General features: G+C 35.6%; 1 protein-coding gene across 1 annotated transcript in view; it reads left to right on the forward strand.

Annotated features, from left to right (window-relative positions):
- Positions 1 to 18,845, forward strand: part of LOC148006700 (uncharacterized) — a 46,005-nt gene extending 27,160 nt beyond the window's left edge. Inside the window, exons 17-24 of the mRNA XM_087640776.1 lie at positions 758 to 944; positions 5,204 to 5,441; positions 10,249 to 10,388; positions 11,573 to 11,731; positions 13,414 to 13,523; positions 14,617 to 14,803; positions 16,278 to 16,512; positions 18,588 to 18,845. Of these exons, the coding sequence (XP_087496902.1) occupies positions 758 to 944; positions 5,204 to 5,441; positions 10,249 to 10,388; positions 11,573 to 11,731; positions 13,414 to 13,523; positions 14,617 to 14,803; positions 16,278 to 16,475 (1,219 nt within the window). The 3' untranslated portion in view covers positions 16,476 to 16,512; positions 18,588 to 18,845. The remainder of the gene's footprint in view (positions 1 to 757; positions 945 to 5,203; positions 5,442 to 10,248; positions 10,389 to 11,572; positions 11,732 to 13,413; positions 13,524 to 14,616; positions 14,804 to 16,277; positions 16,513 to 18,587) is intronic.
- The last annotated feature ends 7,586 nt before the right edge of the window (positions 18,846 to 26,431 follow it).

A 26,431-nucleotide genomic window follows, 5' to 3' on the forward strand; every position in this document is an offset into this window, starting at 1 on the left:
TGTGTGATAATTCATAGAAAGGAGCCCTGCACCTTTGCCTTGCCTGTAGCAGAAGCTTTTGTAACTACATCGTGTAGGGCACTAGCGTGCTTCCTTCTACGTATGTTTGAGAGTGTCTAAAGGCTGTTACATGGATTCACAATACATTAGAAATAAAATGTGTCTCCCCTCCATGGTGGTTGGATAGATGGGTTGCTGTTTAGTAACACTGGATGTTTTCATAGACAGAACACACATGGTGAGCAACAACCTTCATTCATTCTCATAGCAGGGCATTCTGTAGATTCACTAGTGTGATTTCTGTTCCTTATGTTCAACAAGTCTCACAAGAGTGTTATATGGATTCATAATACATTAGATATTAAATATGTCCCCGTTGTGCCCGGAAAGATGGGTCGCTATAAGTACACTAGATATTTTCAAACACACAACATATATGGTTTGCAACAATCTTCATTCATTCTGATACCAGTGATCGAGGCACCTTCCTCTGGTTTCTGTAGGGTAGCACTCGTACATCTAGTCCACAGAAATTCATAAAGAATTTTAAAAATATTTCCCATGGTTCTCTACAGAAAATTGAGTTGCAGAAAATATTTTATATAATACACTACCTCTAAATTCTTACTTGTTTAGAATTCTGATTGTTAGGAGTTGGTCTAGAAAGCATTTATCCTGTTCTGACTTTGTAGTTAGATTTGTAACTTACATTACTTTTAAGATGATCGAGCATAAATTTCTCCTTTTCTTGGTTTAGACTTACACGACAGATCCCTGAACCCAACTTCCTTCTACTACAATATGTCATTTGTGTATTAGTTATGATAAAAGACTCTTCGATGAATAATTTGGAGTCTTACACGTTATCTCACCGCATAGCTCCGTCTGTGCTATGTGGTCAGGCTTCAAGTGACGCACTCTATGGGAATTCTGCCTCAAGAAAGGTAAGGGGATCTGACTTTTGCCTTTGGGAACAAAATTAGAATTATATTCCTGTAATTGGGAATACGTTAGAGAGATCATTTCTCTAACAGGAACCGCTAGGATTGCATTCTTCTGGAGTGGAGTGGAGTGGAATATGTATTGATCTCTTTGAGGAAGATTTAGGAAGGAAGACTGGTAATGTAGTTTAAAGAAAATGAATAATTTCTCTTTTTCTTTTGTCTGTTCCTTCTTTCCTTTTAGATATTGATTTTAGATATTGATGTTTTAGCCAACTGCAATCTGCACGTATAATAGTAGTCCAAGAAGTAGACATTGAAGTTTACAAAAACTCTTGATTACATAGGTTTTGTTTGCTTTTTTCCATTGTAGCCCTAAGTTGTTAGTTGTGTTTCATTGTGGAGAGATGATTATATTATTAAATATTCACAACATTACATCATTAAATATATGTGGGTGTGTGTGTGTACGTATCCATGTAATTGTACTTGCACATGTACATGTATTTATATATGTATATGTGTATGTTTATGTGTGTGTAGGTGTATGTGTATGTTTATGTGTGTGTAGGTGTATGTGTATGTTTATGTGTGTGTATGTGTATGTGTATGTGTATGTGCATGCGTATATACATGTATAGGATATACATATGTAATGATGAATAATTCCTGTATGTTATTTTGTTTATTTTCCATTACTTTAGCACTAGACTATTTCAAGTAAATTTTTATGTTCCTCGGGTTTACTACTATAGCTGTTAATTTTCTAATAAACACATATACATTAATATTTTTCACTAATTTATTTACTCTCTATCCTGATTGCAGTCTCTTCCTCAAAGTCCCATCTTCACAACATGTTTCTTCTCTCCATTCTTTTTTACCTCAGTAGTGTAGACCCTCCATGGACACTCCCCTACATCAATTCACACCAGGAATAACTGCATCTCCTCCCACTGAAATTCATACAAATCAGCCCAGGATTCAGAGAAAGGACTGAAAGAGCTTGAAGGGACTTGAGACCCCAAATGAACAACAATGCAAACAAACCAAAGTTTCTAGGGACTAAGCCACTATCCAAAGTCTATACATGGACTGACCTTGGACTCTGACCTCATAGGTAGCAATGAATAGCCTAGAAAGAGCACCAGTGGAAGGGGAAGCCCTGGGTCCTGCCAAGATTGAACCCCCAGTGAATGGGATTGTTATGTGGAGGGCAGTAATGTTGGGAGGATGGGAAGGGGAATACCCATACAGATGGGGAGGGGGAGCAGTTAGAGATAAGTTAGCCAGGAGACCAGGAAAGGGAATAACAATCAAAATGTAAATAAGAAATACCCAAGTTAATAAAGATGGAGAAAAAATAAAAGGAAACAATCGAGTAGTAGATTATAGAGTCAAAGCCAGCCCATACACCTATTGTTAGGAGACCTGCCTGAAGATCAAGCTGCCCATCTGCTACATATATGTAGGAGGCCTAGATCCTGAGCTGGAGTATATGAAGGGGAGACCCGGCAGATTCAAAGCTGAAGGATCACTATGATTAAAGGCTATACCAAAGTACAAGGATAGAGAAGGAGGTGCATCTTTGGGAGGCTCTAGTATTCATCGTGTAGCAAAATCAGACCAAAGAGTTATTTTGATGTACATTTGCAAGCAAATATGTTTGGACAAAAGTGTATAATGTGTGACCCAGTATGGCACAGAACATCTCACACAGTCCATTTTTAAAACTGTTCTAAATTTTAGTTTGACTTTTTTATTTTTAATTTAAATTTAAATTTTTATTTAATTTATTTTTTGAAATTTTGGGAGAGGAGATTTTTTCCAAGAGATACATAGAATGATTGATAAATGAAATAAGAGTTACTTGGTAGCATGATTATAAATTTACAGAGAATCAATATAGGACATATAATTTGAAAAGGATAAAAGGCAAAGAAAATGTAAAAAATGACAGAAAGCAGGGTACACTTTATTTTATTTTATTTCTTTTCACTTCAAGGGTCTATTTTCACATTTCTATGTACAGAGAGCCAGTTAAACCAGCACCATTTATTGAAGATGCTATCTTTTTTCTTTGTATTTTTGAAATTTTCCTCATGTTCTAATTAGAAATATTTCTTTATTTACATTTCAAATGTTACTTCCTTCCCCATTTCCTGTCCATAAACCCCCTTCCCTTACAGCTCCCCATCCAGGTATTCCCCCTCCATCCACCTACATTATAGCGCCCCACCCCAACATTACAGGGCAGTAGAGGAACCAACCTTGGCAAAACAAAGGGCTTCCCCTTCCACTGGTCCCCCAACAAGGCTATTCTCTGCTACATAGGCAGTTAGAGCCCTGGGAGAGTCCATTTATAAGGTTTGGGTAGTGGTTCAGTCCCTATATTTTAACTAGTAGCTTCCAGGTATTAGGTACACAAGAGGGAAGATATTGTGATGTTAATCATGATGGAGGAGGATAGCCCAAGGGACAGCTTGAATAGGATTTTGGGCCAGGACTCACCTAGACTTGGACTAGAAACATACCATTTTTAGTTGATTTCTAATTACCAAGGTACTGGGAACCTAAAATCCAAGACTACATCAAACTGCATATTCAGTCGAAATGAAGCAACAAATATATTTTTTCACTCTTAATAGCTATTAATTATTCTTCCTTCATGGAAATTATTTCCAGTATATTCTTTGGCATGGTTAAGTATGTAAAACAAAGAGACAAAACTATTTGTACAATCTGCATATAAAATAAGACAATTTTCTGACTGTGATTTTTTTAAGAAACGTTTCTTTCCTATCGTGTTCAGCACTACTCAAACACAAACTTATGTTCATCCTGGATAGAAAGAAACATATGGTATGAGCAGAGTTGACTTATTCTAAGCCATCATCTCAGAAGAAAAGAAACTTATCCATGTTGTTCAGTTTAGGAAGTGTCATAATTTACTACTGTGACAAAACACTGATGAAAAGCAACTTATGCAAGACAGGTTAAACTCCATATATACTTACAGTTACCAGTTAAATACTGAGAAATGTCAGGGACCAAAATGGAGCAAGGAGGCAAGAACTGAAGCAGAAGCCTAGTAGGAGTTCTGTCGCCTGCCTTGTATCTCATATCTTGTTTTTCTGGCTAATAACTCAAGGGTGGCACCATCCTGGAGATCTGGGCCCTACAAATTCCAACGTTAATCAGGACAATATACCTTAGACTTCCTTATACAATAGGTCAATCTGATGGAGGAATTTTCTAGTTAAGACTCCCTCTTCTTATCCACATCTCCTCTCAGTCACCTTTCTTTGTCTTTAATAAAACACCAGGAGCTCAATCACCAACCAAAGAATTCACATAGGGGAACCATGTCTCCAGTTTGATATGTAGCAGGGGAGTGCCTTACTGGGCATCACTGGGAGGGGAGCCTCATAGTCCTGTGGTGTCTTGATGACCCAGGGTAGGGGAAAGTTAGGGGTTGAGGCAGGAATGGGTGGGCACTTGAGGTAGCACTCAGAGGAGCAGGTGCTGGAGATAGAGACTGCAGAGGGGAAACTGTGAGGGGAGATAACATTTGAAATGTAAATTAATAAAACGACAAATAAAAATGTAACAGCATGACAAAGGCAAATTATTGGAGTAATTGTTTACTTGGCACTTAAAGATGTAGAGGGTGGAAAGTCCCTCAATGTCATGATGTAGCAGCATGGCAGCAGAAATGAAAGACAAGGGAACAGGAAGTTGAGACCTGATGGCTCTTATCATGGGAAATAAACATGAAACAGAGAATGTACATTGAAAATGGGCACCAGCTTTTGTAACTACAAATTCTAAACAATGGCATCCTTCCACCAGGAAGACCAAGACACCAGGAAGGTGTCAAAAAGAGGGTATTGTAATGCATAGAACTAGAGGGGCATCCCATTCAAAACATCTCAATAAAACTACCTAATCCCCACCCACACACACACACAAATAACAAACAGTCCTTAATTTGATTCACTCACAGTTTTTGACAGCATTTCAGGTCTTAAAAGTTGCTTGGATTTAGTAGTTCTTCTATAATTTGAAATATGTATGACATTTTAACAAATTTTAGTAAAATGCAAAGAAATAAGTGTCTTCATTTCAGAGACTTCATTTCATGGGTTCCTATCTGTTTGTGGCAAGTGTAATTTTCCTCATAGTTTTGGATTTCATTTTTAAATTTCAATTTTGTAATCTATGTAAAAAGACAATCTTGTTTCTGTCTTTCTGTGTTACAGATATCTGTTATCAAAATCATGATAGACCACTATCTTGAAATATTTGGAAATGATAATCTATTTTCAAAACATATTAACAGAAAGTCTGATGATTTAGAGATGTATAAAGATTTAATCCTCTCTGAGGGCAAATCTCCTATTATGAAAAATGTCACAGCTGGACACAATGGGAAAACCTGCAGTAATGATGAAAAAGTAAATATTTCAAATGCTGCTCTACAGAAAGGAAGTTCTACAGGTAAGAGATTTATTAAGTCATCAAAAGAATGGGTTTCATAATGATTATAGAGTATGGGCAAACATTGTTGAGCATACTTTATTTAAATTAGAATTAAATAGGTTCATCTATACATATATATGAATATATATGTGTGTGTGTATGCACATATATTTACATGTATCTGGATACATACAAGTATGAATGACACATCTTTATTGAGAGAATCCTACAATTTTGTCTGCTATATTCCCCCATCTTCCCATTGTCCTTAAGTTATAGATATCTTGTATATGATATCATTACTTTTGATAGGATACTTTCGAAACAATGATTTGATTTAAAATCCTTTAAGCGTTCTGCAAGATTAAGCCCTGTGCCCATGTCAACAGGCTTTGTTATCCTAATGCAAAAATACTTATATTTGTTTAATTTCCAAAGAGAAACATCTTGCCAAAAGCTTGGCGTTTGTATAAATATTAAATTGCACAGGATCCACTACAAAACCTATGTGATGTATGATTACGAGGCTAGAACACACCTGATTAACAGGTAATACCATGCAAATTGAAATTCATTGTTAACTCAAGTAGTTCTTTCTATAGAGTTAAGAAAGTATATCAAAATATTACTCTTATCTTAAGTGAGGTGAATCTATCATCTGAGAATGTTTGTGTAGCAATGTCATATTTTTTTTCATTAAGTAGGACAACACAGAACAACAAAAATGTATAAATGGTAGAGGATGACTTAAAAAAGTTAAGGTTATTCTATTTGAATGTTCCATTTTACCTCCCAATTAATCAGAACAGAAGAAATGTTATAAGAGCCTACTTCAGTTTTATATTTCACCATATTAGTCACAAATAATTTTCACTAATTATACATATTTTATGCTGTATATTACACAGCATTTGCTGTTATAACAAAGGTTATTAGATTGTATTAATAATTGCATTTTCCCGACTCTGCCTCTACAGCACAGTTATAGTCTAATTGTCACACTTCAGTCACCAAGAACTGCCAGAAGCTAATGACATTTAATAATCCCTCCAAGTTTTTCCTACAACCCCGTGCTATAGAAAGTTCTAAATAAAATTCCATTAACAATCAAAATTAATCATCACATATGATGAAATTAGAAGTTGATCATGGTTTTTACAATATACAAAAGGACCTGAAAAGGTAGTCCAGTGTCTACAGTAATTGAGATATGGTCTTTGTGTCATGAATTTGGGTCGTCAAAATTTACATTGAAAAACAAAACAAAAGTGGTTATTGTAGCACAAGCATCTTTAGACCAAAAGCTTCTTCCTGAAAGCAGATGGCTGTTGGACACAGTAATTAACTGAAGCTTTTTGGACAGATATTCCTGTCATGTTGTACATTAATGATCAAGAGAGACCCTTTGTCAATGCTCCCCTCCAAAGACCAAAAATGGAGAATCATCTCAAAAGTAAATAAGCCCTAAACTCTAAATATATCAACAGTGATGATTTCTGCGTGTATTTTATATACTCACAAACACATAGGAACACACACACACAAACACACAAACACAAACACACACAACAACACACACCAACACACACACAAAACTACATGTATTGCATACACGCAGAAATGCACAGAAACATCCAGCATATTTGTTGTATCTCTCTTCCTAACATGAGATCTCAACATAAAATATTTTTTATTCGTGGTTTGTCTATCACAAAAGGGTCTTTAATACAAACTTGATATGTGAAAATCTTAAAGAAAATCTTCAGTAAAGTAATTGAAAATTTCCATATTTACTCTTTCTTGGTCTTTCCTGAACTCCCATAAATATAAGTTCAAACATTTTTATCTTATTGCTATTATTATTTTAAATTTTTATTGAAAATTGGATTATAGCACAGTAGCCTGACTTTGCTCCCTCAAGTCCATCATAGTCACTGCACTTTCAATATTGTTTTATATATATTTGCATCTTTAAAGATATGAATAAAACTTGAGTCCATTTTGTTCTGTTTTGTGAATATGGATTCCATGTTATACAGTGTGTATTAGACAATACATATAAAGGCCATTTCTGGAAAATTAATATTCTGTCAGTCATCATTAGCTGCCTATAACTTTTTACATATCAAAATTTGACCATTGCCTTAATATTCCATTGATATTGTTATTATTGTTATTTTGCACCTATTTTTATGAGGTGCTATGTCAAATCAGGCTTTCAAGAAGGCTGTCTCTTACAGTATTTGTAACCTCCCTTCTACAATGTTCCCTGAGCTCTAAAGCACATATTGGTGGTGGGTTTTCCACAAAGCACTTATCTCTTCATTGTGTCTAGATTTCGTTTTCTGTAATGATTTCCATCTTCTGTACAGAGAGGCTTCTTTGATGAGGGATGAAGGCCCCACTTATTTGAGGAGATAAGATTACTATTTAGAAAACTGTAAAGAACGTGGCAGAATTAGTGAATTAATGTGATAAAATTTAAAGTTCATAAAGAGACTAGCTACACAAATCTAACTGTATATCTAACACCAGCCATGGTTTCAACTATTTTGAGGGAAAGTTTTCCAATTGTTAAAATATTTAATGTGACTTTCCACCAAATACTGATGCTTTATTTAGCAATTATATTTCTGTCGAAGTTGGGGGTTTGAGTGCCAGTTGCCAAATAAATCTTACAGGGATGTCTCAGAAGTCATTCTAGCTTGATGTGTCTTAGAAAACTCTAGATTTAAATCAAAGTTGGAAGGTAAAAGAAACAGTATGCAGTTGGGCATGTTAGGGAAGCAATTGATAGTTGCACCCATCTGTAACCCTGATAAAGTATGAAGTAAACATGTGGCAAGATATCAGAATAGGTGCAATAAGTGACACTAATAGCTCAGTTCAAAATAACTGTTCTTTGATTGGACTTTAATGTATTTTCTTTACTACAAAATTGAACATAGTTCTTGGTCTTTCGTTTGGTTTCTCAGAAAAAAGTATTATTCCTTACTACCTTTTTATAGGTCAACATTGTATACGTTGTTATTTCTCTTTAGGATCATCCCTGCAGGTCCTTTGACTTGTCCAGGTCACACATTTTCACTCATCTACAACAAGATAATTTCATTTTCCTAGTACAATACAAAATATATGAAATATAAATATAAAATTCCTTGATTTTTGATTACTTTAGTTTTCTTTATTCCACACCTGCAGATAGCCTTAATTGATTATATTCTGAAATGTTAAAAGTTGAAGTTTCAAGCAATAAGGAAATGCTTTTCATACTGAGTTAAGTGAAGAACATTCAGCAGTGACAGCCTTCTTTCTCCAAGGACAATGAGCCTATCACCCAGAATTTCCTTACAGTGTGTGCTGCCCCCCCATCTAGTAGCTTATCAACTATTACACAACCAGTGGTTTGTTGTGCTCATCTTTGAGCAAACTCAATGTCCTCTGTTTCATACATTTGGAAACAAGCAGATAAATACTACAATCGAGGGAGGCCAAGGGGACACACAGAAGAAATGAAGAAATCAAAGTATCTCTTTTGAAGATTATATGTTAGTAAACATAAGATAGTAATATTCCATAAGAATACCCAAATACCTTGTAAACTCTTTCAACCAGTAGTTACACTGGAAATTAACACACAAGGTGAGTTTCCTTCTTTATAAAAATCACAAATTTTCTGACACCTAAATCAATGAAACACCATCTCCCACAGTAAATTTACAAAGTATTAAGTTACTTGAGGAAATTCTGAGCAAGGAGATAAAGACTCATATGATTAGAAACACAAAAAACTAAAGAACAAAAAATACAACCCAAATCAACAAAAAATCTTATAAATTGAAGAGTTGTCATATAATGGAAAGATTTCCCCATGCTCATGAATCAGTAAGATAAATAAAGTGAAATACCTAGACTATCTTATAAGAGCATTTTGCTTCTATCCTTTTAAAGTTTGATAAAATTTATAAGATTTTGATGTTAGTAGGAGAAACAATATTACAGAAAGGATTTTTTTATCCACTTTCCTCCCAGTCTTCTGCCATGTTCCCTTGACCTCATGCATAAAATCTCCCCAAATGGCTTCCAAAACATTAACTGAACAAGGACAACACCAATGAACATGAAGATGTGAATGGGACCCGGAACCTACAGAGTGAAATATAGGCAATTGCACCCTAAAAAGTGTATGCAACTGTTTCCAATAGAAGTGTGTTTTTTGGATAAAGGCCAAAGATGGAACCAGTTTTCTTATCCGACTGATAGTCTGTATATTACTGCTGTGAGACAGTGTATGCTTTCCTTTATTTATGGGTCTTTGTTATTTTCTTGTTGCTGTATACTTTTTCCCCTCTTTTGTTGAAGACTACAGTTTTATTTATCATTCCTCTCTTCTTGAGTACATAGACCATAAATTCAGACTGCTGTTTCCCTTTTGTGGACCAAGACTGCTGAAGAGAAGTGGTTTGCTGGTGGTTATACTATGTAAAGTTTCTCCTCTTGTGTTGATAGGAACGTCACGTTTACTCAGTAATAAAGCCTAGGATAGTATCTGTATTCTTTGACAATATGTTGAATGTTGAGCCAGGCTCATCTATATTTTAAAATGTCCATTGAAAATTCAGGTGTTAGTCATATGCAGTCAACTTTATGTGTGACTTGGTCTTTTCCTTTTAGATTTTTGTATTTTATTTCTTTATTCCATTAGTCTTTGAATATTCTTTGTCGACTTGATGTTTTCTATGTTTCTAGTACTTTAAAAGGTATCTCTTTCTGAATTGAGGGCTATAAATGAAACGGGGTTACAATGATTTCCCTTCTTTCTTAGGTTCAGAGAAACATGAACGCAATGTACATACCATTCCAACTGTGCTGTCTCCAAATCGACTACGATCTACGAAGAAAAGTTTCTTTGGTCAACCTCTTACAAGTATTTTTGAAGGGAATAAGCTGCCTACCCCAATAATTGTGAGTATAATTTTGGGTTTCTACAACACCTTTGTTCTAAGTAATTTATTCGATCAAACTGAGGAATGTTTAGATAACTTATCCATGAGGGTAGATCATTTTAAAATAGAAATAAGTTCCACTGAAGTTCAAATCACTTAATTGAAAGATATAGAATTCCCATTTTACACTGACTGTATCAAAGGCACAAACATAAAAGTTTGTTGAAGGATATGTGTTTATGGAAGTGTCCTTCAGATTACCCAATGGTAAAGTCATCCAGCCTCTTTATGAGTCCAATTTAATCTGGAGTCTCCCTTAATATCATCACCTCTGAGATGACTCAATCTTTTTTAAATAAAATATCGATAGACCTTTACATTGTCAAGCAATTACATATACACATTGGTTTTGCTACATATTAACATCCTTTATCCTAGTGGACTATGTATAAATGCCAGCTAATATGGCTCAACCTATTTCAAATGAGATAGTAAACATCTTAAGGAAATAAATATTTATAGTCCAGCATCTACTTTAGCAATATAATTGTGCTTGGAAATTATTCTTCAGGTGAACATATTTATCTTGTCACACACATGAGGATCACTGCCCATTTCTTAAGTATTTTAGAGCAGAATTATCTAGTAACCATATTTTTGGTCATGTAATCAATTGAAAATAGAGAATATATGGAACAAATCTCTACAGGATAGTCATTTTTGCATAGTAAAATTATGGAAGAACGGTAGACATATACTTGGGTTCTTAAATGTGGCAGCACTTGAGACATGTTGAAAAATAAGAAGTCACAGAAAAAGGAAATAAAAGTCTCAGAAATATGGTGAAAAAAATCTTTTGCAAAAATGCAAAAAGTAGGATTCATAATAGGGGCCATGAGAGACAGGAAGTCACATAGTAATTTGAACTCTTAAAGGACAATATCCATATAGTTACTTAGGATGGCATGCTTGAGAAATATATTAATAGGAGGAAACAAACTGTAATCGCGGACCATTCACCAAAATGCTTTGGGGAACAGAGTCTACACCATGATGTTTCAAATTGGGAGACAAGGTAAGGTTCAGTGTCTCAGTTATAACTCTGTATCCAAAACTGCCATAACCGAGGTTCACAATAAATGACTTATTTGGATTCAGATGTGTGTATATCTAATAATACAAACTTATCCTTACCCCACACAGGATATGATGTCTATAATTGCAGAAAAAGGACAAAGTTCTGATCATTTATTCAAAACTATGTCTGAAAATTCACACTGTTCCCTGAGGGACAAGATTGACACAGAAATATGTATTAAGTGGAATGAAGAATGTGTGTTGGTTGTAGCTTCAGTCTTAAAGGTAGGGAAGGGTTTTACATCTCCAACATTAAACATCCCTCTAGAGATGCATACATGTTTTCTGTCCTTGAGTTTACATGGCAATGTCTGTTTCCTGGAACAATGGACACATGACCTCCTGATAAGAGGCATGGAGGATAAAAGCTGACAAACCCATAGAATCTTCACAAAGACAGCGGTGACCAGCTTCTGCTGAGAGTGAACTTCCCCATATATCAAAGGGGGTTTAGTTTGGCGTTACAAATGTCCGAACTGATTTCACCTCTGACAATACCATGTGATGTATTAGCTGAACATGTAATAGTAGTGATAAAAGTGTGTTTTACAAAATACATGCCTTAAGTATTACCAAGACATATCCCTCATAGATAAAAGTTTAAAATGTTAGACCACCACTGACGTACAAAAGGATAAGACTTTGGATATTGCTCTATGTCCAGCAGATACATGAAATTTTTAAGCTTCTCAATCACAAATAAACGAGCCATTTCAGTTTTGCCAGATATTGACATTCAACTTCCCAGTCAAATAGTCAAGTATTAGCCTAAGCAACACTTAACTTGTCTACGCTCTCAACTTGCCAGTGAGCTGCAGTGACACTAGAGCAAATATCATTCTTTTATTTTTGTTTTAGCCGTGATCTGAGTTCATATTTCAGAACCCTGTGTAGCTATGGCCCAGACACCAAGAGAAAAGTTAATGCTCTGGGATCAACCATGCTTAATAACATTAAGCAAAGGTACCAAATGATTGCTCCTTGGCCCTTGAGATTGCCAAGTGTCTCTGGTTCTCATTGTCAGAAACTTGGGATCACATCCTGGGTAGACAATTAAGATCAGTGACTGAATGTAGCCTTGTGAATTCAAAGCAATTTACAGCTACATGAACACCGGGGATTCTCCCGTTCTTTATCTCTTCTTATGGAGTTCCTGTCTCATTCATGGCATGGCATTGAATCCTTCCCCCATTTCTTCCATACAAGTCCCTCATTAATCCATAAGACTAATTATGGATTAATTATAAGATTATGATTGGCTGTGGCTCCTCCTACCCTATTACAGTCAGATGATAGATGGAGCCTATCAGAGGGCAGCTATGATGGCAGCTGTCTGGATGTACCACATGGGAGCTGATTTCTTTCAAGGCAGAGAGAGCTTTGGATTGGGAAGTAGAGTGTAGATCTATGATGGCAAGTAGTGCTGTGGACTAGAAGTCAGGAGAGGCAATTTGAAAGGAAAATAGGTTTGTTTCATTGCTATAGCAACTAGGACTCTGCTTCTTTGTTTCAAGTCATAGGTAGGAAAACACAAGATCCTGCATATAGGTTCCACTTTTGAGCCAAGATTGTGGGGAGATGAAAGTTTGGGAAATTTTTCTGGAAGTAGGGTCTCAACCAGTGACTTTCAGCCATACTAATACTACTACAGTAACACCTTTCCTCATGAGTTGGTTATTCCTAACCAGTACATGATTTTGTTGCTGTTCCTAATTAAAAATTTGCTATAATATTAATTATAAAAAATGGATAGAATTACTGATATGGAAGATATATGACCCCCAAAAGGATTTTGACACACAAGTTGAGAATCACTGGTCTAAGCTGCTAATTTTAAACAAAAAAGTTTTTCAACTACTTTCTCAAATGTACATTAACCATTCCTTTTTTTATTTCCATTAAAAAAGGACTTTATTTCAAATATAGACGGAAGCCTCCTGACTTCCAGTTTATATGAAAATTGGCTCACCATCCCAGATGAACGAACCCTGGCTGGAAAAATTAGTGCTATTCAAAGGTAATGATACAGTTAAGCATGTGGGGAACTGCACATATATAGAAGCAGTGCTTTTGTAAGATTCATAGGCTTGTGTTTACAGGATTATAAGCTGGAATGATATCCCATGCCAAGAGGTTTACTTAGCTCATTCTTGTATTGTCAGTTTTTAAAAATGTGCATTTCTCAAGCTAGAGTGTTGAATCATGTCTGTAATCCCACTTGGGAGTCCTCTCCTTTAATACTCTTATGGTTTAGAAGACAGCCTATGTAACACATCGTGTGCACATCAGCATAGAGTATGGTTTTAGTTCCTGTGTGAGACACATTAAAAGAAGTATGTGTGTATAATACCTGTGGGATACATGCTTCATAGCATTATTGCCATGCTATTGTGAATATTTCACTTGTTAAGTATGTCATTGATTAGAACATGAAGCTATAACTGAGTTCTTCTTTCTCAACTACAACCACCTAGAGAAGTTTAAGTCAGGTACATCACTAACTTCTTTGAATTATTCGCCTGTGCGATGATCCATAGGAAGATTTCCTATTTAAGAGGAGCATTGAGCTCCCATTGCATAGGACCTCTACATCTCTCCCTTGACTGTAAAAGAAGCTTTCATAACTGCATTGTGTAGGGTCCCTAGTGTGTTTTCTGCTCCTTATATTCTAGAGTGTCAGAAGGGTGTTACCTCGATTCATACTACATTACACATTAAATTTGTATCATGGTGGCTGGAAAGATGTTTTGCTGTTAAATATTACTGGATGTTTTCACACGTAGAACACACATAGTCTGCAACAATATTCATTCTCTTAATACCAGGGATCCTGACACATTTCTCTAGCTTCTCTAGGTAGCAGTCTTACTTCTAGTATACAGAAATTCATACATATTTTTAAAAAGTTTCCCATGATTATATTCAGAAAAATCAGCTGTAGAAAATATGTTATGTAATACTCTAGTTATACATTCTTATATCTTTGATTTCTGATTAAACTTGAGTTGGTCTACAAAATGTTTACCTTGTGTTTTTTTTTTGTAGTTCATTTTGTAACTAACATTACTCCAAAGCTGATCCAACATAACATTCTCGTTTTCGTTGTTTAGCCTTCTACAACAGATCCCAGAACCAAACTTTATACTACTGAAATATCTCATTTGTCTATTAGTGATAATAAAAGACTCGCCCATGAATAAGCTAGATACTAAAAGGTTATCGATCCGCCTTGCTCCGCATGTCCTATGGGGTTGGACTTCTAGCAATTCATTATTTGGGAAAGTTGTCTCAAGAAAGGTAAAGGGATCTTATTTTTGCCTATGGAAACAAAATTCTAATTGTGATACAGGAATTTGGAACCCTTGATAAAGATCATAACTGCAAAAGGAAACCTTAGGATTGCATTCTTCTAGAGTGGAGAGGAATATATTTTGATCTATTTCAGGAAGTGTGGGAAGGGAGATTGTTGATATAGAATAAAGTAAGTGAATCATTTCTTTCTTTTGTTTTTCCTTCTTTCTTCTTAGATATTGATTTTAGATATTAATGTTTTACACAGCCATATGCTGCACTTAGAATGGTAGTCCAAGAAATGTTGTGTGTTATCTTGTATGCTTTCCATTATTTTAACACTGCCATATTTCAGGTACACTTTCATGTTCCCCAGATCTACTGTAGCTGTTAATTTTATATAAACCCATACACATTAATATTTTTCACTAATTTCTTTACTCTATAACCTGATTGCAGTCCTTTCATCCAAGGCCCATCTTCACAACCACGTCTTCCATCCATTCTCCTTTAACTCTGTAGTGTAGAACTTCCATGGACACCAACTCACTCTCATACAACAATTCACAACAGGAATAAGTGCATCTATGCCAACTGAAGCCAGACAACGCAATCCAGCTAAAAGAAGCCAATCCAGTGGTAGACAAGAGAGGGACAGCCAATCCCTGCACACTAATTAAGGGAACTACCTGAGATCAAACCGCACATCTGCTACATATACGTAGGGGTGCCTAGATCTTGCTGCTGGACCATATGAAGCAGGGAGTTCCTGCAGATTCAAAGCTGAAAGATCACAACAATTAAAGGCAACAACAAGATACCAGGTTATAGAAGGACAGGCATTTCTGGGGAGTTCCAGTAATGATGGTGTAGCAAAATCCAGAGGACTTGAACCAGACCAAGTGACTTATTTCAATGCACATTTGCAAGTAAACCTGTTTGGCCAAAAGGGTATAATGTGTAACACCTAATGGCAAAACACATCTCACACAGTGCATTTTTACAGATGTTCTCAAATTTTAGTTTGATTTTTTAAATTTTGACTTTAAATTTTAGACTTTATTTGATTGTAATTTTTGAAATTTATGGAGGGAGGTTGATACCAATGGCGATATAAAAGGATTGATAAATGAAATGAGAATTACTTTATACTATTATGAATACTTTACACACCGCTCCTCCATAAAACTCAAGAAACCACTGTCATCAATTTGATTCACTCACAGTATTTAGCACCATGTCAGTTCTGAGATGTTGCTTTGGTGGAGTAGCCTTCTATTCCTTGCAATCTACATGAAACTTTAACAAGTTTTAGTAAAATGCCAAGAACATAGAGCACCCATTTCAGAAACTTCATTTCATGGGTTCCTATCCGTTTGTGGCAACTGTTATTTTTCTCATAATTTTGGATTTCATTTTTAAGTTTCCATTTTGTAAACTCTGTGAAATGACACTCTTGAATTTGTCTTGTGTATTACAGATATCTCTTGTGCAAATTATGATTGACAATTATATTCATATATTTGAAAATGATAATAAATATTGCATCCACATGGACAAAAGGTCTGATGGATTAAAGACATCTGCGGATTTCATTAATTCTTCTGGCAAATCAACTACTATGAATGAAATCATAGGTGGACACAATAGAAAAACCTGTTGCAATGATAAAATTTAAATATTTCATATGTTGCTCTATAGGAATGGTCCTTCAGGTATGAAAAGATTTATTTAGACATCAAGGGAATGGAAGGACAATATCATTCTGTGATTTCATATATTTGTAATTCTCAAAGGATCAAAGAGGTCACAAAATTATATTAGAATATGGGAAATGTTTTAAACAAAAATTTCATTAAATTATGCTTAAATATATGCTATATATATTTATATACTCATATAATTATGTGCATCTATATACATAGAGTTAAGTATAATAAACTATTTACCACCATAAGAAAGCAACAATATTGTCTTTTTCCCCATGTTTCCTAATTCATAGGATATATCATTCATATGAAAATATTATTTTGGATGAGATCATGTAGAAACAATTATTTGATTCATGTATCCATTAAAACATTCTGCATGTGTAAGCCCTGTACCACTGTCAACATGCTTAGCTATCCTACTGTAAAAGTACTAATTTTTTTTAAATTCCTATGAGAGACAATCTTGCCAAATTTTTAGCATTGGTATAAATATTAAATTGAAGAGGATCCACTTAAAAAGATATGTGAAGAATGATAGAGGCTAAAACACTCGTGATCATTAGTTAGTGACACTCAAATTCATATCCATTGATAACTCAAGTAATTCTTTGTATAGATTTAAGAAAACATATTGAAATATTACTCTTTTATTTTAATCGTGCTTCATATTCTTTTTTAATTTATACTATTTTTTAATGATACATTCCAAATCACAGTTCAAAATATTCATTACTTAAAGTGCACAAAGGGACGTCTTGCAAACTTTTTTAAAATTTTTATTAGATATATTTCTTTACTTACATTACAAATGTTATTCCCCTTCCCTATTTCCTGTCCATAATCCCCCAAGCCCTCCCCTAACCCTCCCCCATACAGGTATTCCCCCTACACATCCCCCTTTCTGTCAACCCCATATTCCCCTGGATTGGGGTCCAACCTTGGCAGCACCAAGCGCTTCCCTTCCAATGGTGACCCAATAAGGCTCTTCTCTGCTACATATGCAGTTGGAGCCCTGAGTCAGTCCATGTATAGACTTTCGGAGGTTGTTTAGTCCCTGAAAGCATGCTTGGTTGGCAAAGTTGTTTTTATGGTGTTGCAAGCTCTCTCAATTCTTTCTATACTCCCTCTAATTCTACCCAAGGGGGTCCTGTTCTCAGTTCAGTGGTTTACTGCAAACATTGACCTCGGTATTAGACATGCTCTGGATATGTCTCTCAGAAGAGATCTGTATCCAGTTCTTTTCTGCATGCATTTTTTTCAGCTGTGACAATATTATCTAGTTTTGTGGCTGTATATATATGGGCCACATGAGAGGCAGGCTCTGAATGACCATTCCTTGAGTTGCTGCTCAAAACTTTGCTTCCATATCCCCTCTTAAGGATATTTTTACCCCTGTTAAGAAGGAGTGGAAGCATACATATATTGGTCATTCTTCTACTTAAGATTCCTGTGGTCAGTGGATTGCATCTTGGGTAATTCAAGCTTTTTGACTAATATCCACTTATCCATGAGAAAATACCTAGTGTGTTTTTCTGTGAGTCATTTACCTCACTTGGTATGATATTTCCTAGTTCATTCCATTTGCTTAGGAATTTCATGAAGTCATAGTTTTTGATAGCTAAGTAGTAGTACTCCATGGTGTAGATGTACCACAGTTTTTGAATCCATTCCACTGTTTCAATGGCATCTGGGTTTTTTCCTTCTCCTGGCTATTATAAATATGGCTGTTATGAACATAGTGGAGCATGTATCTTTGTTGTATGTTGGAAGATCTTTTGGGTATATGCACAGGAGAGCTATAGCTGGGTCCTCAGGTAGTGGAATGTCCAATTTTTGAGAAACCTCCAGACTGATTTCCAGAGTGGTTGTACCAGTTTGCAATCCCACCAAAAATCGAGGGGCGTTCCTCTTTCTCCACATCCTGTCCAGCATATGCTGTCACCTGAAATTTTTATCTTAGCCATTCTGAGTAGTGTGAGGTGGAATCTCAGTGTTGTTTTGATTTGCATTTATCTGAATTGCATGAATCTATCATCTGAGAATATTTTTCTAACAATGACATTTTTTGTTTCATTTAGCCGGAAAGAACAGAACAACTACCACCTATAAGTGGTAGAGGATGACTGGAAGACATTCTAAGATCATTCTATTTTCATGTTCTTGTCTACCTCCTACTAAATCGTAGCAGAAGATATTATTTCAAGATCCTACTTCTGCTTTTATTTCACCATATTAGTTACAAATAGTTTTCCCTCATTTAAGTTATTTTATGTTGTATATTATACATTGTTTTCTATTATAATAAATGTTATTAAATTGTGTTATTCTTACACTGCAATGTGCCTTGATTATAATTCTCCATAATCTTTCGGATATAGCATTTTTCAGTCTGCAGCCCATTTCTAGTACTAGTTTTCCCACCTCAGTTACCAAAGTATTGCCAGAAGCTAATGACATTAAAAACCCCTCAGCGTTATGACTAGAATCCAGTGTGATACAAAGTTCTAAATAAAATTCTAGTAACAATAAAAATTAATCACCACACTCAATGAAATTAGAGGTGGATCATGGTTTTTAGAATATACAAAATGACCTGAAAAAATACGCGACTTAGCAATTGAGATACAGCCTTTGGGACATGAATTTGGGTCATCAAAACATACTGTAAAAAAACAAACAAAACTGGGTATTGTAGCACCAGCATCTCTAGACCAGAAGCTTCTACAAGGATGGAAATCAGAATTGGAGACAGTAATTAACAAGAAATTTTTGCCCAGATATTCCGGACATGTTTTTCAGTAATGATCAAAAAGACCTGTGATGAAAGAGAAAAAGAGGGAGAGAGGGAGAGGGAGAGGAAGAGGAAGACGGAGAGGGAGAGGGAAACGGAGAAGGAGAGGGAGTGGGAGTGGGAGAGGGATAGGGGAACAGAGAGAGAGAGAGAGAGAGAGAGAGAGAGAGAGAGAGAGAGAGAGAGGGAGGATAGAGAGAAAGGCAAATACTGGAGGCTCTTAAATTTCAATAAGCTCAAAGCCGTAAATTCATCACTAGTGATGTGCTCTGTATATGTTTTACACACACACAAACATATAGGCATACATATACACACACATACATGCACTACACACACATATCTATATGCATTACATACACTCAGAAATGGACAGAAGTATACAGTACATTTGTTATATCTGTGACCTCATCATGGAATATTTTTATTCAAAAATTGTCTATCATGAAATGGTCTGTAATACAAATTAGAAATATGGAAGTCTCAGAAGAAACCTCCAATAAAGTAATTGATAATTTCCATAATTACTCTTTATAGATACCTCCTGAACCACCATTCTTATATGTTTATAATATTATCATTGATTACTATTATTATTTTAAAATGTTTATTGAAAGTTCAACTATAGCACTGTAGGCTGACTTTTCTCCCTTCAGTCCCTGAAATTTAAATTATTTCAATATTGTTTTATATATTTATTTATGTATATATGTATCTTTGAAAATATGAATACATCTTGAGTCCATTTTCTTGTGTGTGTGAACATGTTTTCCATGATGTTCAGTGTGTATTAGATAATCCACATGCAGATCGTTTCTGGAAAAATTACTATTCTGGCAATCATATTAGCTGCCGATCATTTTTGACACATCAAATTTTGACCATTGTCTCAATACTTCTTGGTACTGCTGTCATTGTGGTTTTGCACCCTTTTTTATGAAAGGCAATTTCAAAACAGACTTTCAAGTATGCTGGCCTGTGTAGTCTTTGTAACCCCTTTTCTACAATGTTCCCTGAGCTATGGAGAGTTTAGCTATAATGTACATATATTCACAAGTGTTAGGTACTCCACTATGCACTTCTCTCTTCAGTGTGTGCATTTTTGTTTTCTGTAATGTTCTTCATTTTTGTACTAAGAAACTTCTTTGATGATGGATGATGGCCCCACCTATTGGTGGATGTAAGAGTAATATTTAGAATGCTGTAAAGAACTTGGTGACTTAGTAAATTTATGCGATATATATTAAGATTTATTACATCAGGAGCTCCGTAAATCTGTCTAGATTTCTTGCACCAGCCATGATTTTAATACTTTTGAGAGAAATTCTTTCATTTGCTAAAGTATTTCATGGGACTTTTCCCAAAATATGGATGTTTTAGATAGTACTTGGATTCCTGTCAGATATGGGGGCTTGAGTGCCTGTTGCCAAATAAATCTTACAGGGATGTCTCAGCAATAAACTGATTCTGTGTGGATATGTCTTAGAAACTTCTTTCTTTACGTCACAGTTCTAAGGTACATAAAGCAGTATGCAGGATGAAATGTTAGGGAAGAAACTGATAGTTGTACCCATCTTGAACACCTATGAAATATGCCAAGAACCAGTATCAGATATCAGAATAGGTGCAATAAGGGGCACTACACCTCAATTGTAAACAATTGCACTTTGATTAGACTTCAATGTAATTTCTTTACCACAGCATTGAACATAGTTCTGGGTCTTTCATCTGTTTTCTCAGAAATAAATGATATTCCTAAGTACCGCTATAGATCAACATTTTATACCTTGTTAATTCTCTTTAGGATCATATGTTCAGGTCCTTTGCCTTGTCCAAGTCACATATTTTCACTCCTCTTTTACAAGATAAATTCATTTTCCTAGGAAATTATGAATGAAATAGAAATATGCAATTCCTTCATTTGTGGCTACTTTTTTTTTCTTCTTTCCACATCTGAAATTAGCCATAATTGATTGTAGTCTGAAATGTTAATAGCTGAAATTTCAAGTAAGAAGAGAATGCTTTCTATACTGAGTTAAGTGAAGAACATTTAGCAGTGACAGTCTTATTTGGGCAAGGATGATAATCATTCTATCACCTAGAGTTTCCTTACAGAGTCTGCTGCCCATCCTCTAGGTACTTGTCAACTATTATGGAACCAATAGCTTGCTCTGCACATCTAAGGTCATACACAATGGACTCTTTTTTCCTACAGCATTTGTAAACAAATAGGAAAATATTACACCTGAATGATGTCAGGGGGACACACATTAGTATTGAAGTAGTCAAAGTTCTCTTATGAAGATCAGATGATAGTAAACATAATGTGCCTAAATATTCCATAAAAATATTCATATATCTTATAAACTCGACATGTAACAACATAAATAATTTACCCACAAAGTGACTATTTCTTCTTAAAAAAAATCACAAACTTGCTGTAATGTAAATCAATGAAAACCCATCATCACAGTTAACTTCAAAATATTAAGTGTCTGGTAGAAATTCTAAGTAAATTTCTATTTTAATAAAAAAACAAACAAAAAAAGAACAGAAAAAAAACAAAGTATAAAACCAAAAACAACAACAAAAATATCTTATAAATTGAAGAGATATCAGATAATGGAAATATTTCCCCATGCTCATGAATCAGTAAGATTTATAAAATGAAAAACCTAGATTTCCATATAATACCCTTTTGATTCTATCATTTAAAGCTGAATAAATTGTATAAAACTTTTGATTTTATTAGGACAAAAAATATTATAGAATTGATTTTTTCCCACTTTCCTTGCAGTCTTCTAACATGAGCCCTTGAACTCACCCATAAAGCCTCTCCAACATGACTGCCAAAACTTTAACTGAACAACTTCTACAACAAGGAACATGTAAAAATTAATGGTACCTGAATCGTACACAAAGAAATGTAGGCTATTGCATTGTAACAAGTGTATGCAATTGTATCGAAAACAAGTGTATTTTTTCGATGTGGGAAAACGTGATGGAAACTTTTTTTAATCCAAACTGGTAGTGTCTATATTATTGGTTTGAGAGAGTTAATGCTTAGAGTTATTAATGAGCAGTATATAAAGGTCCTTGTAATTTTGTTGCCATATACTTTCCCCCCTTTTTTGATGAATGACTACAGGGTTTTTATCATTTTTGTTCTCTTCAATATATACCTTATCTTCCGACTGCTGTTTTCCTTTTGTAGAACAAGATTGTTGATGAGAAATGGCTTACTGGTTACTACGCTGTGTAATGTTTCTCCTTTTTGGCTGATATGAATGATACTTTGGCTGAGTAATAAAGTCTAGGAAGCATCTGTATTCTTTGATAACATGGAGGAGTTTGATCCAGGCCCAAATGTATTTTAGAATGTGAATTGAAATGTCAGGTGTTGCTCTAATGAAGTCAGCTTTATAAGTGACTTGGTCATTTTCCTTCATAAAGTATTGTTTTTTTAATTCTCTCTTCAGTTATTCTTTGATTATTCTGTCTCTACTTGATGTTTTCTATGCTCCTATTATTTTAACATGTTTACCTTTCTGATTTTGGGGAAAATGTTCTCAGACAAACCATATGCAAATTGTTATTGAGGCAGGTTTATTCTCGTGCTTATTGTAGTGTCCTGAAATTCTGAATGAGGGACCTGTCTCAGATGGTTCTGATGAGTTAATAAAGATTTTGATAACGAGTGTCTAGGCGGTGCAGACAGAGGCAGCAGTTTTAGAATGCTTGATAAAAGGACCAGGGAGGAAGGAGGCATGGAGATTCACCAGGACAAAAGCAAAGGAGAGTGGTTCAGGACAGAGAAGCAGCTGACACGGAAAAGCCAGTGTAAAAGCCGGCCCTGGACGGCTGCCCAATGGGGTCCAGGGCAACAAAGAGGAATATAGACTTCAGCAAGTAATAACGTGGGAATATCAGAGGGGGACAGTTTAGGCACTTGGAGGTTAGGAAGTGGTCTCGCCATTGAGATGAAAAAGGCATATAAAAACAAAGACTGTTTGTATGTGTCTTTCACTTGAGTATATAAAGCATTGGGGAGGTAGGAGAAATGCACCTCAGCCCATCAGCATTTGGAATCACTTGAGTAGTATTTGCTGGTTGCAGAAACAGATGTTGTTCAATATGGAAGTAATAACTTACTCTTAAAAATAAATTGGAAATTCACGAATGTAAAATATGACCTGTGCCTTAAGATTAAGAGGTCAACATGATAGTTAAAACTTTGTAAGCGATTATTTTAATTTTAGTAGTTTGTCACTTTTCTATTCTTCCAGTGAAAATAGTTACTACCAATGCTGTCTGCTGTACCAGGAAACTGTAAGAGCTGTACCCAGCGACCTATGAAGAACGGACTGTGCAAACCTATAAGGAAATATTCTCCTGTTTGCTGATTATTTTCTGCTCTAAGGACACAGGGTTTGGGACTCTTGATCTGAGATTAAAAGAATTTATGTAAATTTGAGGAGTTTTGATGATTATTAACAGTGAGCAAAGCCTTGATGATGTACGTTTGCTCAATAAAAGACAGGGTTACAGCTCTCTAGTTGGGAAAATTTAAGAGCATGAAAGGGGAGAAGAAAGAATGATTATTGAGAAGCTTAAGGAATGGTGAGAAAGGAGAAGAAAATAAAAAATGATGAGAATCTTCAATAAACAGAATCCCTGAAATAGTAGCTTGCATCTACTTCTGGCCCCAAGTGATTCCTGAATCAGCACTGTTACCATTCCCACTAAGGACCCTCCCTATGCTGACGAGGTTCCTCAGCACTGGGTCATAGACAGAATCAGAGAATTTTGTAGACATACGCATAATTCAACATAATATTTCAGACCAAAATTCACTTACAATTTTGTAAACCTATTGGTTGCTTTCATTACAAGCATGTATAAAAACTTCCAGGATTATAAAATATCATAATGATGAAGGTGGTGTTCAGGTCAAATCCATGTTGGATAATCCGAGTTCTATATCTGAGGTGCATTGTGTCTCCAGCAATAGGTAAAGTCTTTAACACTCTAGAAAACAACCGAGGGCAATGGCCTACATTGTTTTGAGAGTCTCATGAACAGTACCAAAGCAACAGAAAAAATAAAACTGAATGTTTATTTTTTTATGCCAAGTTTTGGTGCCATTGTAGACAGTCTATGAGCTTTTGTGGGGACATTTTTAGTCAAAGTGTCATAGCACACATGTGAGTGTGTTTGCGTGTGCATGTGTTTGTGTGTGTGTATGTGTGTCTGTAATTATGTACACATATTTGTACTGTTTTTTATTTCTGTAAATAAGAGAGGAACATAATTTTTATGCTTCTTATCACTTCTCTTGCTGTTTCCCTCTCTAGGATCTCTACGCGATATGAAATGGTCCCTTTTATTTTTGACTTCTTCAGTTTTCCTTCCTGTATGTTTGCATGTAAAATTTGAAGTTAACAATCATAGATGAGAGGGAATTTTCAGTATTTGCCTTTATCAGTTTGGTATACCAACTTAAAACAATTACGATATTTATAGGTCTATCAATTTACTTTCAAGTGTCATTTCCGGTTTTTAACGATTGAATGGGCTTGTACAGTATATATATATATATATATATATATATATATATATATATCTCACAATTTTGTTTATTTATTCATCAATTTAAAAACATTTACACTGTTTCCATATCTTAAATATTGTGAATAAACTGGCAATGAGCACACATTGTGTGTTGGCTCTGCACACTGTCCTACACCCAGACGAAGCCTGATTCACAGGTGCTGTGAAATGGACAGGATGACAGGAGAGGCCAAAACATGTAAGTCAACACCTGGAGGAACTGGATCCCCCAGGATCTAGAGACATAGGAACCTGGCCCAGCCAGTGGAACAGCTGAACATGGCTTGAACCTGGACACAGAGCACACCTGGCATCTGGCTCTGCATCCACTATTACAACTCCCAGAGGGAACCCAACTCCCAGAGGCTCTGAAATTCACAGGACCTCAGGATCCCAGGATCACAAAGGAAGCTTGACGCCAGGAGATCTCACACAACCAGTACCACTGGAGCTCTGATGAACTCAACATTACATTTGAGGTCATAACAGTTTTCCCAATACACAGCATAACTATGACCACACAGAACTCAAAGAAACACAGAACCGTGCCCAGACAGAGAAACGGGTTACTTTCAAGTTGCTCCACTGACTGGAGTAAACCCAGGGATCTGGATCCTCACCTAGTCTTGCAACACTGTGAGAATACTTGACTCCAAGGAGCTCTGACACACCCAGGATCTCAGGACCTCAGGATCACAGGATGCGAGACTCACAGAATCACAGAAACAGCTGAACTCTGGGGAGTTCTGACACAACCAGGATCATAGTAGAGACAGGCTCCAGTCACAGACAGCAATGGGCAGGTAGCACTAGAGATAACCAGGGGGAAAGAGGCAAGCACAAGATTGAAAACAACAGAAACCAAGGCTACTTGGAATCATCAGAACACAGTTCTCCCAATACAGAATGTCCTAAACATAACAAAGGCAATATCGAGCAAACCAGTAGGCACCTTCAAAATAAATGGACAGAAAGTTGAAACAATCACACTAAAACCAGGGACTAGACAAGGCTTCTCACTCTCTCCCTACTTATTCAAATATAGTACTCGAAGTCTCAGCAGAGCAATCAGACAAAAATGTACCTTAGTGTTTGGTCTACCATCTGCAAAAGCACTTTGTTTTTTGTCCTAGGAAATAAAGCGATCATTTTACAATTAGTAATACTTTCTCCAATCCTGGCTCCAGTGTAAAGGCATGTTTATAATAACTAACTTGATTCTCACAGTAGTGTATTGAAATAAAGACATTTTTGTCTTGATTCCTCCAGATCATGTGAACTAACTTTTAACTCAAAAGTGGGTTCATGGAAAGTACTCATGGTAGCAATGTTCAATACCAATTCCTAAAACTTCAAAGTTGTCACGTGAGTAGAGGTATGCTCTGAACTGCCAGGACAATGTTTTATGCAAATTTTCAATATCCAAGAAATAAGAAAGTATTATATTCCTGACTATCTAATTGTTTTGCAGACGATGATGATGACCACAACATTTTGTTTTAAACTTGTCTGGCTTCAAGC

The sequence above is a fragment of the Rattus norvegicus genome, chromosome 2, assembly GCF_021556685.1.
Source record: "Rattus norvegicus strain SHRSP/BbbUtx chromosome 2, alternate assembly SHRSP_T2T, whole genome shotgun sequence".
NCBI lineage: Eukaryota > Metazoa > Chordata > Mammalia > Rodentia > Muridae > Rattus > Rattus norvegicus.